The sequence below is a fragment of the Myxine glutinosa genome, chromosome 3, assembly GCF_964187855.1.
Source record: "Myxine glutinosa chromosome 3, kmMyxGlut1.1, whole genome shotgun sequence".
NCBI lineage: Eukaryota > Metazoa > Chordata > Myxini > Myxiniformes > Myxinidae > Myxine > Myxine glutinosa.
In genome coordinates, this window is record NC_136263.1 from 163,007,852 (window position 1) to 163,023,012 (window position 15,161).

General features: G+C 43.2%; 1 protein-coding gene across 7 annotated transcripts in view; it reads right to left on the minus strand.

Moving 5' to 3' along the window:
• Nucleotides 1-15,161, minus strand: part of SPTAN1 (spectrin alpha, non-erythrocytic 1) — a 186,045-nt gene that overhangs the window by 133,245 nt on the left and 37,639 nt on the right. For all 7 annotated transcript variants that reach the window (XM_078774711.1, XM_078774710.1, XM_078774709.1 and 4 more), the window contains 3 exons: nt 6,700-6,862; nt 4,616-4,741; nt 691-831 (listed from right to left, as the gene is read on the minus strand). In XM_078774711.1, coding sequence (XP_078630837.1) covers nt 691-831; nt 4,616-4,741; nt 6,700-6,862 — 430 coding nt within the window. The remainder of the gene's footprint in view (nt 1-690; nt 832-4,615; nt 4,742-6,699; nt 6,863-15,161) is intronic.

Sequence of the window (15,161 nt, forward strand, 5' to 3'; positions counted from 1 at the left end):
CGATGATAAGGACGCATTTATCAGGCCTGACATGCACACAGCACGTATACAGGCCACAAAGCTAAATATGTACATGCCTGTGTCAAATGGCAAGGATTTCAAAAGCAGAATGTATGGCTGTCTCGTGGCAGTGCAATGAGTAGGGACAATTACTGCGGAGAATTGCTCCTCAAGAGCGGAGAATAACGGGAATAATCACACAATATTGCACGAATTCGTGAGCACAGATTATTGTTTGCAATTTCAAGAAATAGAGGGCACTTTTGCCAAATAGTGCACCTACATTTAAAAATACATAATCATCATCAACGTCATTGCTGTGGAGAGCACAACTTTAGGGTTGAACAAGTGTCCTGCCAGGAAGGACTTTTTTCCATCTATTTAGCAATGTTCATTCAACACAATCATCAGAAACCAAACTTCGTGTTAATTTTGGGCACATTTTCCCAGCAATTTTAACAAGTAGAGAGCATTTTGGCACATCCTAAGCTGACTTTCACAAATCACTTTCCATTTCTGCATTGATAACTTGCAATAACATTTTCACGTACTTCACATCGTGGACCGCGAATCTTACTGTTCATTCTATTTTGGCGATGTTTCAAATAACATTGTTAGCTTGTGCACACGTAGTCATCAAAACAAAATGGCACCATTTTCACAAAGTATGCACACGTAGCACCTCTCTACCTTGTCATTAATCCAATCCATGACCTCCTCGCATTCACGCATGAAGTGCACCAGTTTCTGGGCCTGCAGCAGCCTCACACCCTTCTCTTCCATCTTTCGCAACAGCAAGTCCCATAAACGATGCAGCTCTTCCAGACGGCTCTGAATATTTTGCACACAAATCCCATGCTGAGATGAGACGATGACATTGGGTTTATCCAGACTCAAAAGTACAAGGCTCACAAAGAGAAAACAAAAACACACTGGCTGGGGATGCCCCTTGTTTAAGAGTCAAATAAGACTTGTGGAGGAGCTTCTTGATAAATCAAAAAGGATAAGGACAAGAGATAAATGTACTTTTAAATGATCCCAGATTTACATCCTATTCAAGATGTTGCTTTGTAGATAGTCCACAAACACCTTTGTGGTTCATGTTTTTGTCTTGCATGTGATATATTTAAAAGAACTACCCTGACACCTTTATCACTGTTAAAAAAAATAAAAATATAAACCGAGACTCAAAAATTACAAGAGACATTGGAGAAAGACTGTTACCGTCAAAATGTATGTCAGTGAAAAAATTAACAATTTCAACATTCCATCTGGTCTTTTTTCATGATCGGGATCAGAACTTAGGAGTTAATACCTGCATTGTGAAAAAGTGAACAAACAGCAGGAAGGAAATGTTCAAAAGAATGTTTCCTTACTACAATTCATGGAGCAGTGTTTGTTTGTGTGTATTTGTTTATGTGTTTGTTTGCCACACTACTCCTCCTACAGTTCTGGGCCGATTACATCCAGACTTGCTATGTATGATCAGCATGACCCCAATTATTGCATAGGGGTGTTTTTATCTTTGCTGTAGTCTTGGGGAGGAGGGAGGGATGAGTGGGGGAGAGGGATGCAATTTCTCTGTGTAAATGTGTGTCGTGTAGCACCACCTCCAGGTGGGAGAGGGTATTACAGGTTACAGCATTCCTGTCCCCACGTTTTCCAGGGCCGCGAGGCATTTTGAATTACAAGCAGTTGCATGTTTTGCTTCATGGTATGTTATAGATTATGTTCTGCCAATTTTTTTCACGTGGACCTTAGGATGACAACTGTGCGGGCAAAGACACTTGCGCTTCGTGGATAATGTAAACATTGTACCGATTTAAAAGCAGTATGCAGCTGATAGTTTCAGAAGAATGTCGTATGTATGGTAGCACCACCTTGTGTTGTCACGGTTTGTCGATGGATACTGCAGTTGGGTTTCGGCGACAGGATTTGATGAACGCACTTGGGTAGTCGTTCTCTAACAATAGTTGAGTGATACGCAGTAACTTTGTTCAGCGTTGTTCTCGGTCACTGCAGCGCATTTTTGCATCGCGGTCAAATAAGCTGTGAACAATTTAGTTTGACAGATGGGATGGCCATTTTGGTAGCCCAATACTTTGGCTGTGTGGGTGGGTGGGTTTACAGCACACGTGCGAGTAATTTACCATTCCTAACCCTGGACAGTTGTACTTCCAGGAATGGAAGAGACCCGGCTTGTTCTAATGCACGTGTGAACCATACAATGGAATGAAATTCAATGCCAGAATCAGCTTTTATTCCAGCTGGAATAGCATTCCACACCAAAACCAGCTCATGGTGCAGCTGGAATGGCATTCCACATCAAAATCTGCCAATGTTCCAGCTGTAATGGCATTGCATGCCAAAATCGGCTCATATTCCAGCTGGAATGGCATTGCATGCCAAAATAAGCCCATGTTCCAGCTGGAATGGCATTATATGCCCAAATCAGCTCATGTTCCAGCTGGAATGGCATTATATGCCAAAATCAGCTCATGTTCCAGCTGCAATGGCATTGTATGCCCAAATCAGCTCATGTTCCAGCTGGCATGGCATTGCATAACCGAAGCAGCTCCTGTTCCAGCTCATCGAGGATCTATGGCTGTCTTGGCAAGCTTCAAACGTAACAATCATCGACATCCCAGAGGGTGCCATGACATCAAAGTTGGCATTGATAAGAATGTTCCTTATTTAAAAGGCCCTGTTAATGCGAGCCTTGTGATGCATAAATATGATTCTTGGACCATGTTGTTGAAGTGTAAGCAACACATGTTGCTTTAAAATCTCATTTTTGTATCTGTCTGCCATCAGATTGGATAGATAAAGTTGCTAAAGGTTTCGGAAATACCACCCCAAATTACGATACTTCCACATCCAAAACTTGCTGCTTCCTGGACACAGACTGGGGCACATCGCTCATTGTGTCTTCTGTAGGCCCATGCATGGCATTGATGCCTTTCAAGAAAAACTTGAATTTGTCACTGAACATAACACTGGCCCATTGCCTGTGTCCATTGGACGTGCTGATTTGACCAATGAACAGGATGGGCATGATGGATATCCCTCAAGATGGTGTTGACATTTATCTTCCGAGGTCAAAGGAGTGCATTCCCAGTACTCTGGGCAGTTGGAAGCCCATGCATAGATGAGTCGTGTGAATATATTGGTTCTGATCGGAAGTCATTATCCTGCAACTTCAACTTTTTGGCATATCTATTGTTGATCCAGTGGCTCAACAACGTCTTCTGAAGTCAAAACGGTTCCTCTCCTCAGGTTAAAGATCCTTAGAACATGGCTATTGGAAGACCCTTTTTGAAGGTGTTTAATTATTCGACTCATCAAATTTTTTGACGTGCCATTGTAATGTACTGTATTGTTAAATAATTTAATCGGTGTGTTCTTTGGATGATCAACACAGTGCCATTTCAGAAAGACCATTTCAAAATTGCTCACAATTCCTTCCTCATGTCACCTCTAAAAACTTAAAGATGCACGAGTTGCACATGCTGAACTTTTATTGGATGAGGCAATTATGTAAGATGGAAACTTGCTATCAGGTGTTCTACACATCCCTCGTGCCAAAAAGGAACTTGGAATGACCAGTCCTTTAACATTACTGTATATTACCAATTAAACATGTTCCAGCTGGTATAATTCATAAATATACTTCAGCACAGAGTATATTTGTCCATTATAACAAACATTGTAATTTATGTGTGTATAACAATATCTACGGGTTTTTGTCCTCCGATCTTTGTTCTTTATGTACAAGCTCCATCCCGAGTCTTAGGTCAATGTAAAACATATGCATTTCCCCTTTTAATTACGTGCACATGACATTGCAAAGAATCTGACCAATGGTTTTATTGCATACACTTCTGATGCGCTAATCCTCAAATACATTTAAATACTTCAACTTGAACATTCTTGTGATTATTTAACAAGAATGTTTCTATGAAACAAAACAATTTCAGATTTACAACTACTGAGCACTGATAAGCTGAATCAGTCGCTAGGAAAACAGAAAATAACCATTTTGAGGAAGTAAAACTTGACATGGAAAATTGTCAAAATCCCTCATCCTGACCCATGATCTCAGTTACCCCTTTTGGTCCCCCCCCCCCCTCCCTAACCCGACCTTCTTGCTTGCTATTTTCAGTGTTTCCTCCCCTTCTCTCTCGATCTTCCTTCCCTGGTCGTTTATTCCCTTGCTGGTTGTGTACAATTGTTGCCGCACTACCACACTCAATTTATTCTTGCTCTTCCATGAGATTTTTTTTTTCTACATGAGTTCATACAATATATATTTTTAATATACTTCATGGCAATTATTGAATGATCAAGTTTTGTGTTAAGAAATTGATCTTTGGAATTTTAATGCTATGGTTTTGTGGATTGATGCAACATTAAAATCCATCCATAACGTTTTAAATTGTACTTCACACAATTTCAAATCCTGGTTTGTTGTAAAGAAGGTATTCTCCAAACTTTGATATGGTTCAGTAAAGCCAGAAAAAATACAATGCATGTACATTCAAATGAGCAGGTTGGAAACAACAAATAAGGCAAAACATAAGTGAAAATAAAAATATGTGGAAGTGAAAGTCAGTACCTGGATGGTCTCAGAGGAAAAGTGATTCTCCGAGATCATTATGTTACCGGAATCATCAAGTCTGACAATTGCACCAGCATTAGCTTGCACTTCAGCCTCAAAGGCCTGATGTTTCTGGATCTTACCCTGCCACAAAAAGGTAAACAAACTACTTAAGAACAAATAAAGCTGAAAAGAGCATTTTGTGCACGTTTTGAGACAGCCCAATTGTTTCAGCACAGATGGTCAAGTGTTCATGTGAAAAGGAAAATTCAAAAACGAAGAATTAAATATCATTTACGATTATTACTTTTCCCACTTCATATCCTTATCTCTAAAAAAAACAAAAAACGTAATAATAATAATAATAATAATAATAATAACAACCAGGGAACCACTGGTAGGCATGGATGACCCACAAAATATGTGATTAAGATTGTGGTCAAGTTTCATTGAAATAGTGCGTGTAGTTTCGGAGAAGAAAGCAAATACCTATTTTGGAGGGTCAAATCTGGACCCATCAACCCCCCCCCCCTCACCCCTCCCCCCTTAATAGATCCACTTAGACCCCAATTTTTTTTTAATGCAGTGATCAAACTTTGGTACATCACAGGTGGTGATGGTTGTGGTCAAATTTCATCGAAATTGTGCATGTAGTTTCAAAGAAGAAAACTAACACCTATTTTGGAGGAGGGTTAAACCCCCTTTATATCCCTCTCCCATGCCTCCCCCCAGCTCCTGATTTTTTAAAATGCTGTGAACAAACTTTGGTACATCACAGGTGATGAAGGCTGTGGTCAAGTTTCATCTAAATAATGTGTGTAGTTTCAGAGATGATGATCTGAGTGTTTACATAGTGACTGACTGACTGACTCACTTGACTGATGAATACCACACAATGCTTATAACCTATGTGCCAGGTGAGCTAAAAAAAACAACAACAATTGAGCAGCAAATGCATCCTGGAGATTTTTCAATAATTTCTATGGAAGCAACCACATCTTGTTTAGGAGGAGCTATGAAGCACACATTACTACGTACATGCTTATTGGCCAATCATGAAGACGTGTCATAAATAAATTGGTGGGACAGCCATAGAAATTTTGCTGTTCACAAAATTGCACTTTGGTTTTACTTTATCCAAATATGTTGCAAATTTATCCATACGATAAGAAAGGAATCCTAGTGTAATCTAGAATTGGGCATACCAATACCATACAACTATTAATAAATAGCACCGCAAAGTGGGCGCAACCCCTCAGCCCATGCATGGTGGAAACCAATTTCAAGATGGCTGCCGTGGCGGCCATATTGAAAGTCGCAGCACGCCCATGAACCTTCCTCTACTCAACCCCAACACACACTGCAAAAATGGATTTAATCGGACAAGCCGTTCTGCTCGAAATTGACGGAAACCAATTTCAAGACGGCTGCTGTGGCGGCCATATTGAAAATCGCAGCATGCCCATTTTCGAAAGGCAGCTTCCTCTACTCAACCCCAACACACTCTGCAAACATGGATTTAATCGGACAAGCCGTTCTGCTCGAAATTGACGGAAACCAATTTCAAGATGGCTACCGTGGCGGCCATATTGAAAATCGCAGCATGCCCATTTTCGAAAGGAACCTTCCTCTACTCAACCCCAACACAATCTGCAAAAATGGATTTAATCGGACAATCCGTTCTGCTCGAAATTGACAGAAACCAATTTCAAGATGGCTACCGTGGCGGCCATATTGAAAATCGCAGCGCACCCATTTTCGAAAGGAACCTTCCTCTACCCAACCCCAACACACACTGCAAAAATGAATTTAATCGGACAAGCCATTCTGCTCGAAATTGATGGAAACCAATTTCAAGATGGCTGCCGTGGCGGCCATATTGAAAATCGCAGCGCGGCCATTTTCGAAAGCAACCTTCCTCTATTCAACCCCAACACACACTGCAAAAATGGATTTAATCAGACAAGCCGTTCTGCTCGAAATTGATGGAAACCAAAAGTTGACGGACACCCGGACAATGCCCGTGACGACAATACCCCTTAGCCCAATTAGGGCTGAGGGGTGAAAAGGGAAAGCATGCACCCATGACTATACACTGTTACCTGCAGATTTGTTGGGTCTTTATAGCTCTCATCTGAGGCCACCTGCAGCTTTTCTTGAATCCACTTGTCCAACTCATCAGCATCTCGCCGAAAAAACTGGAACCGCCGTGAGTCCTCGAGTTTCTGCCGCCGCTGCAACGAGAGCTCCTTGAAGCGACCGTACCTGTATACCACACAGACCACATCAAATCAGACAAAAATAAATTATATTAAACATCTTCAGTGCTACTTTAAAATTTTAGTTGAGTATAGGTTTTCTCTAAAGGGTACAACTTACGCTGACCCCATATAATCTACATTTATTTTTCAAGGAAAAATCCATGGAAACATAAATATATAATGCCTGGGTAGCACATTGTACAAGAAGAGAAAACAGTAACAAAGTGCCATGTTTGAGTGGAAATATGTACAAAATCATCGTAAAAAGACTGTCAGTTTCATGAATCTTCAAAGTTTGGATTTTAAGCTCAGCATTCCAGAGCATAAAAAGACTGAGCCAAAGGAAAAGGCCCACCCAACAACTGAACAGGGTGGCCAAGTGATCCCTTCCAAATTCAGACGACATTAATAGGATTAAGAATAATTAAATGAATAAAAGTAAGGAGCCAACAACAAAAAGGTACTTCCCTCATGGTTCATATATATTACATGACATGGAAGAGAAATGGTAAATGGAGCCTCAAGAAAATAACAAAAAAGTTGGGATGGGGTTGAAGTGGAAAGGAGGGAAGAGAGGGGGAAGGGAAAATTTGAGGGTCACATGCCTTTTGATCCAATGGGGAATAAAGCTGAAAGATTTGGACTGTATGTTCCATTTAAATTGCCAAAGAACTTGAACAATCCACAATCATTTTGACAAGATGGGAAGCAGAGCAGCTGCGCTTCAGTGGAAAAAATTGCTTTGACACTGGAATTTTCCTTCAGCACGAGCATTACTGGAATCGCATAATGCAAGAGCGCACAAATTCTTAACCGCCGGTCCGGGGAACGCTGCCGGTCCGTGTAGTAATGCCATAAAAACAAAAATCACTGCCACTCGCACGCTTGCGACACCTGACAAAGCTACATAGTACATATAATGGAGCAAGTGTATATCTAATGTATATAGGCCATGCTAACCACTGACCCACTGACTGATATTAATGTTTGGTACCTTCCGGGTGTCATAGAAAGCTGAAATTTGGCGTGCAGACGGATATTGAAGCCGATACACCAGGAAAAATCACAACCGTCGGAAAGTGTCCATAAACGAACATTTACGTTAAAATAACTGCAAACACGTCCTAAAAAATTAATGAATTCAATTAAACAATTGATATATTGCAGGAGTCGGTGATGCTTGCCCATAATCACAAAGCTTCTATTTATTATGTCCCTATATAAGAAGCAACAACAACAACAACAACAACATGCATTTTAAAGGCCATTTTCCCTGCGAGAGCGGGGGTTAGCCTTGCGGTCCCCATGACAATCTTCTCCATTTTGCCCTATTTTCTGCATCTCTCCTTGTTAACCCCCTTGCCCGCATTTCTTCGTCCACCATCTTTAGCCAAGTCTTTCTCGGTCTTCCCCGTCTTCTACTTCCTTCTACATTCATTTCCATCACTCTTCTCAACCAGTCACTTTCATCCTTCCTCAACACATGACCAAACCATCTCAACCTGTTCCTCTTCACAGCATCAATCACAGGCTCTATTCCCATCATCTTTCGCAATTCATCATTTGTCTTCCTCTCTCTCAACGATACTCCGCACATCCGTCGAACCATTCGCATTTCCACCCTTTCCAACCTTCGTTGCTGCTCTACGTTCATTACCCATGTCTCGCTCCCATAAATCATAACACTTCTCACACATGCAGCATACACCTTTCCCTTCAGCTTCAACGACACTCCCCTCATCATCAGCACGCCACTCAATTCCCGAAACTTCTTCCATGCACATCTCACTCGAGCAACCATTGCCGAGTCTGATCCACCTTCTCCATTCAGCATGTCTCCGAGGTAGCAAAATGTTTTCACACCTTCCAGCTTCACACCGTCTCCAAGATCCAACTCAACATTTCCTCCATCTGCAGCTCCCTCTGTGCACACCTTACATTTGAATGTAGCTGCCACACTGGTTAATGACCCTCTCAGACCACTACATTTTTGATGAACCCACTCAGCGCACATTGTACACTGAATGGAGTTCACTCCGACACCCTTCCTACACACAGCACAGGGCCACTTCCCAGTTCTTTCCACCTCACCACATGCTTTACCACTTGCCATCACCTTCGTCTTTCCGATATTCACCTTCAGACCTTTTGTCTCCATACATTCCTTCCACGTGTTCATCTTTTCCTTCAGTCCATCCATACTTTCCGCAATCAACACCAGATCATCTGCATACAACAACTCCCACGGTAAACCCTCCTTTACGTTCTGAGCCAGCACCTCCATCACAGCTACAAATAGTAGTGGACTTAGTACCGACCCCTGATGCACTCCCACCTTCACCTCAAACTCACCACTGTTCCCGTCCTTCGTCCTTACAGCTGTGCGCGCTCTTTTGTACATTGCCATCACTACTCTGATCAACCATTCCTCCACTCCTAACTTCCTCAATGCCCATGTCAATACTTTGCGTGGAACCCGATCGAATGCTTTCTCCAGATCAACAAACCCAAGAAACAACTTTTTCCTCTTCTCCATGTACTTCTCCTGCAACTGCCTCACAATGAAAAGCGCGTCTGTCGTTCCTCTTCCTGGCATAAATCCAAACTGCATTTCGTCGATCTTCACTTTCTTCCTTATCCTCCTCTCCAACACCCTTTCCAATACCTTCATTCCATGCTCCAATAACTTTATCGCTCGGTACGAGCCACACTCCAGAGGGTCACCTTTCCCCTTGTATAGAGGGACGAGGGTACTCAGTTCCCAATCCACTGGAATGCGGCCTTCTTTCACCACCAGATTACAGATCTCTGTCATTCTCTTCACACCCCAACTTCCTGCTGCCTTCAACATATCTCCCACAACTCCCGTCGGCCCTCCCGCTTTTTTACCCTTCATTGCTTTTATCGCTTCCTCAACTTCCTTCTCAGTTATCTTCTCTGCCGGTCCTAAAACTGGATTACTCTCTATGTTGCCATCCCATTCATTCTCAGTATTCAACAGCATTTCCATATATCTTTTCCATCTTCCTTTAATTCCATCTGGGTCGACAACGATTTGTCCCACTTCATCCTTCAAGCAGCTCACCCCCATCACATCACACCTCTCTTTCGCTATCTGCTTTGCAATCCTGAATACCGCTCTCTGACCCTCTTCCGAATCCAAGCGTTCTCCGAACATTTTCCCACATGCCTCCTGCGCCTTTGCTACCTCTTTCTTTGCAGTCTTCCTGGCTGCCTTATAACTTTCATGCTCTGCTGTTTCTGCGCCCGTACCCTTCGCCTTCTGCCACTCCTTGAACTTCTTCCTCTTCTCGTCAATCCTCTTTCCAACTTCATCATCCCACCACCATGTTTCCGAGTGCCTCGGTGGTCCTTTTGTCCATCCACATACCTCACCAACGGCTCCCAACAGACTAGCTTTCATTGACATCCAACCACTTTCAAGCTCAACCACATCATCCTCGACCCTACTCAGCCTCTCTTTTAATGCCTCCCTTACTGTCACCTCTTTCAACCTCCACACCTTCATTCTCGGTTGGTACTTCACCCGCCGAGCTCTCCTCGCACCTTTCACCCTTACGTCGCAGACAACCAAGTGGTGCTGTGAAACAGCCTCCTCCCCCGGGATTACCTTTGTGTCTCGGAGGTGCCCCCTATCTCGCCTACGCACCATCAGGTAGTCAACGGTTGTCGTCGACCCACCTGACGTGTATGTAACAAGCTTATTATCCTCTTTCTGGAACTGAGTATTACAAATCAACAAATCAGCTCCATCAGCAAACTCCAAAATCCTTTCACCTTCTCCATTTCTCACACCATATCCGTAACCCCCATGAACTCCGTCAAAACCATCCATACTCCTTCCCACATGTCCATTTAGGTCTCCTCCTACCACAACAACTTCCTCATCTTTCACGTTTTCCATCAGCTGCTCTATCGCACACCAGAACTTGTCCTTCTCTTCATCGCTCCGACCAACCTGCGGAGCATATCCCGAGATGACGTTCACCAAGAGCTTTCCAATCATCATTTTCACCATCATCAACCTATCACTCACTCTAGTCACACTCACCACACTGTCTACAAACTCCTCAGAAAACAGGACACCAACACCATTCACGCCCTCCAGGCACCCTTGCCACACAAACTTGTATTTCTGTCCCTGCCTACCCTTCACCATTCTCACACCACTTCCCTTCCATCTCGCCTCTTGCACACAACATATGTCCACTCTTCTTCTGACCAATACTTCCACCACTTCTCCTGATCTCCCTGTCATTGTCCCTACATTCCATGTCCCAAACCTCAGAAAGCGATCTCCACTTCGGGCTGTACCCTGCCCACATGTAGTTGTAATTGTCATGGTTCTCTTTTTGAGGCAATGTTTTTTTTTATGGCCGGATGCCCTTCCTGACGCCAACCCTCTTAGTCGCCTCCTACGACACGCAGGGATACGGCGTACCTATTCTTATCCAGGGTACACACTGGGAAACGTTTAAAACATGGAAATCCTGGGGGGGGGGGGGGGGGGAGGGGGGGATCACCGCTGCGGTTTAAACATATTTAAATAAATATTTAAACAAAACCATGAAAACAATCTGGGAAAAGTCTCTAAGTGAGAACGTGGATTTGAGAAAGCAGGAGCAGAGGTGAAAGAACAAACGAGAATATAGGGGGCGGGGCACAAGTCGAGACGAGGAGGCCGCACGAGACACCAGGCCGCACGAGGCGCGGACAAAGAAACGACTAATTACACACAAATTTGCAACAACTACAAAACCAAAACCAAATAGAAACACACAATAACACATACACAACAAAATACGCAGAGGAAATTTGACAAAGAAACGAACGGGAAAACACTCAAACTTTGATGCCGTGGAGAGATCAAAGCAAGCCCCGTCGCTCGAGGGACCGGAAGTCCCTATATAAGAAGCATGGTTCATTATTGCTTCCAATGTGTAAGCATAGTCCATTAGTATATATTACATGACATGGAAGTGCAAGGGGCAGTGTTTTTTGTTTTTACCGGCAATGAGTGCAACGACGAGTTTTCAAGTCCATCAAGCACTTTCATGTGTACTTAAACGTGGGTGACAATTATTCCTAAACAAGCGTTACGCCTAGGTCTCCCGTTGGTGAAGTGATGCGAGTTGACAAAGTGGAAGACGCAAGGCGGCCATCTTGGATTTTGACGTGGTGACCCAATTTTCAATAGCGTTCTTCCTTATGCCGAGATACACCCACACACCAGATTAGAAGTTGGTACTTCGCTTATTTTTCCAAGATATTCCACTCAAGGTTCAGACATACATGGCGGCGGCCATCTTGGATTTTGACGTGGCGACCCAATTTTCAATAGGGTCCTTCCTTATGCCGAGATACACCCACACACCAGATTAGAAGTTGGTACTTCGCTTATTTTTCAAGATATTCCGCTCACAAGGTTCGGACATACATGGCGGTGGCCATCTTGGATTTTGACGTGCGACCCAATTTTCAATAGGGTCCTTCCTTATGCCGAGATACACCCACACACCAGATTAGAAGTTAGCAGTTCGTCTATTTTTCAAGATACTTCGCTCACAAGGTTCAGACATTTACTATTCAAGATATCGTGCTCACAAGGTTTAGATATGGTGACAGCCATCTTGGATTTTGACGTGGTGACCTAATTTTCAATAGGGTTCTTCCATATGGCTAGTTTCACCCACACACCAAATTAGAATTCGGTCCTTCGCTTCCGCACGCACGGACGGACGGAGGGGAAAACCATAGTCCCCCTTTCGCTCCGCGGTGCGACGGGGGACAACTAGGCAATTATGAAAAATAAATGTCACACCCATGTCCGAAGGAAACGGTTCAGTATGGTATTTCTACTATGAAATAGACAAAGTCTAGAAACAAATGAAACCAATTAGAATTACCCTTTGAACCCCTATATAATTGACCTTTAGAACTTATTACAATTACCATTTAACAGTTATTGGAGACGTCGAGGCACCCTCGCTATGCATTGGTGGGAAGCAAAAATCCCCAAAAAAAAAGTTTCGAGAAATGTATGAAACCTCCCACCCACCTTATGACACTTACTGGGACCCAGAAAGGTTCCACGGAAAGTTTGGCGGGGCTAGCCACAAAACTAAGGAAGTAGTTCGGGGACGGACAGACAGACACTCCTGCTTTATTATTAATATGTATGATGTGGTGAAGTATAGACAGTAAAGACCATTAATTATGTGGTTCCCAATTGGCTGTCAGCGGTCATTTATTGCTGATCTTTATCGGTCCCTGTTGAGAAAAAGATCAAGAACCACTGCAATAGAGATCCAAGAAAATAATTCTGACTCCAAGCAGAGAGTGGTCAGAGCAAAGCAAAGGCGGTTCCAAATTAGAATGAGTATCAGTGTGTCGGTACAGTGCCGAATATCAGTGCTATCATCTTTTAGACAATATATAGGCTCATGAAAAGGGTGACGAGATTTTTAAAAACAGGCAAAGTAGTAAGGGAAAGAACGGACAGGAAAAGAGAAAGGAGGGGAGGAAACAGGAAACTGCATTGAGAGAGTTGGGTTAGGTTCGGTTGGTTATAGGGTAAAAAAAGAAGAAGATCAATTAGGGATGATTGTGGTGAACCACCTGCTTGAAGCCATGGAGAGAAGAATGGAATTGAGTCACATCTGGAAAGCAGTTCCACAAATGGGAGGAAATAGGAACAAGGGAGTAGAGGTGAGTGAAAGCCTCGATTATGGGAGTATAACCAGGAGAGGGTTTCTGAAAGAGCGCGTGCATCCTGGAGTCACTGGTGGGGAGGGGGGGGGGGGGGGGTAGGTCGGTTTGGGCTCGCAAGGGGTTAAACTATTTACTTGTCCAATTACAAGATGAAGGTAATCTCAAATAAGAAAGATTCCAGTTGGATGCCATTCAATTTTAAGGAACCATCATCTGAGAATCCTCCAGTGGTGATCATCCTTTGGCAAGCTCAACTTGGCTCGTCAAATGAACACCATACACACCCTCCCTATCAAAATAGGAGAGAAGTTCAGCACTCTGCAACAAGCAGTTTCATTTTGCACCCTTAAGACTTCATCATCCACATTGTTCCAATAGGTAATGTGATGATTGACGGGAGCTCAACACCATTTATATGATAGATCTTTCCAAGACATTTATACGACAGATCGTTTTCTTTGCTAAGGGCTGTAGATGCGAGATCCCGCCTTTTACTTGAGCACATGGTGAAAAACAAATCCTTGAGCATCATTGGATTTTCTCATCAAAAACTGTAGCAAAGACCCGGGCTGTTCTTACATCGCAGAAGTATCAGTCTTTTCCACCTCTCAACCACCCTTTGACACCTTTTCCCTCTCAGCTCTCTGCCCCACACACCTCCCACCCCTTCCCTCCCAGCCCTCTCCCTCCAAGACACAATAATTAACCTACCAACTCATTCAATGAGTTGAATGAACCTACCATCCACAGTTCAAGCTGTTCACTAATCTCCACCACTTTATTTACCCACATGTATAAAGTAATCTCTGCGTTAGTGTATTACCTTACCATTCGATAACATTCAGGTCCACACATTGTATTAAGTGAATATTATAAAGATAGAGATATCGGTGCACAAGATTGTGAAATGGACACAAAATACCTGCCACATGGTCGGATTGTCTGACTAAACCGACACCCCTCACTGGCTTTGCTAGTGTGGAGGCTGACTGACACTGTGCCAGGACCAAAAACAACACCTGGCAAAGGGCGGATGAGCTCTCGTAGGGAGCCAACGGCCATCCAGTAAGGAGATGGTGTCTCGTAAAAAATACCTATCTGGTTTGGACCGGATCAAGTCATACCAAAGACTTATAAAATGGGACGTGTTGGTTGTTACCTTGCTTGAAAAGGATAGAACACGGACAATCCCCATCACTGTTACCCACAGTATCCCGGGAAGTGACGGCATTTCCCCCAAGCTCAGTGGCTGTGTTAAGTGTTTGTCTTGTCAGTATGTGTGTCTGTCAGCTATAGTATGAGCCTCAGCCCAAGTTAAAAAAAAAAAACACAAACACAAACACACACCCCAGCTCTTCGCGAAAGCAATTTTACTGAGCTTCTTCTTTCAATATTCAGCTACGAGTAATTTCATTTTTGAAGATACTGCGATCGAGTTGAATCTTGTGCAAATCAAGGTCAACAACCTCAATGAAGCAGGTGCATTAGACACGCATTCAGGAAGCATGGATGATATGTACACTGCGCAGTGCGGTGTACAAGCAAACGCATTTGTGAAAACAATGAGGTAA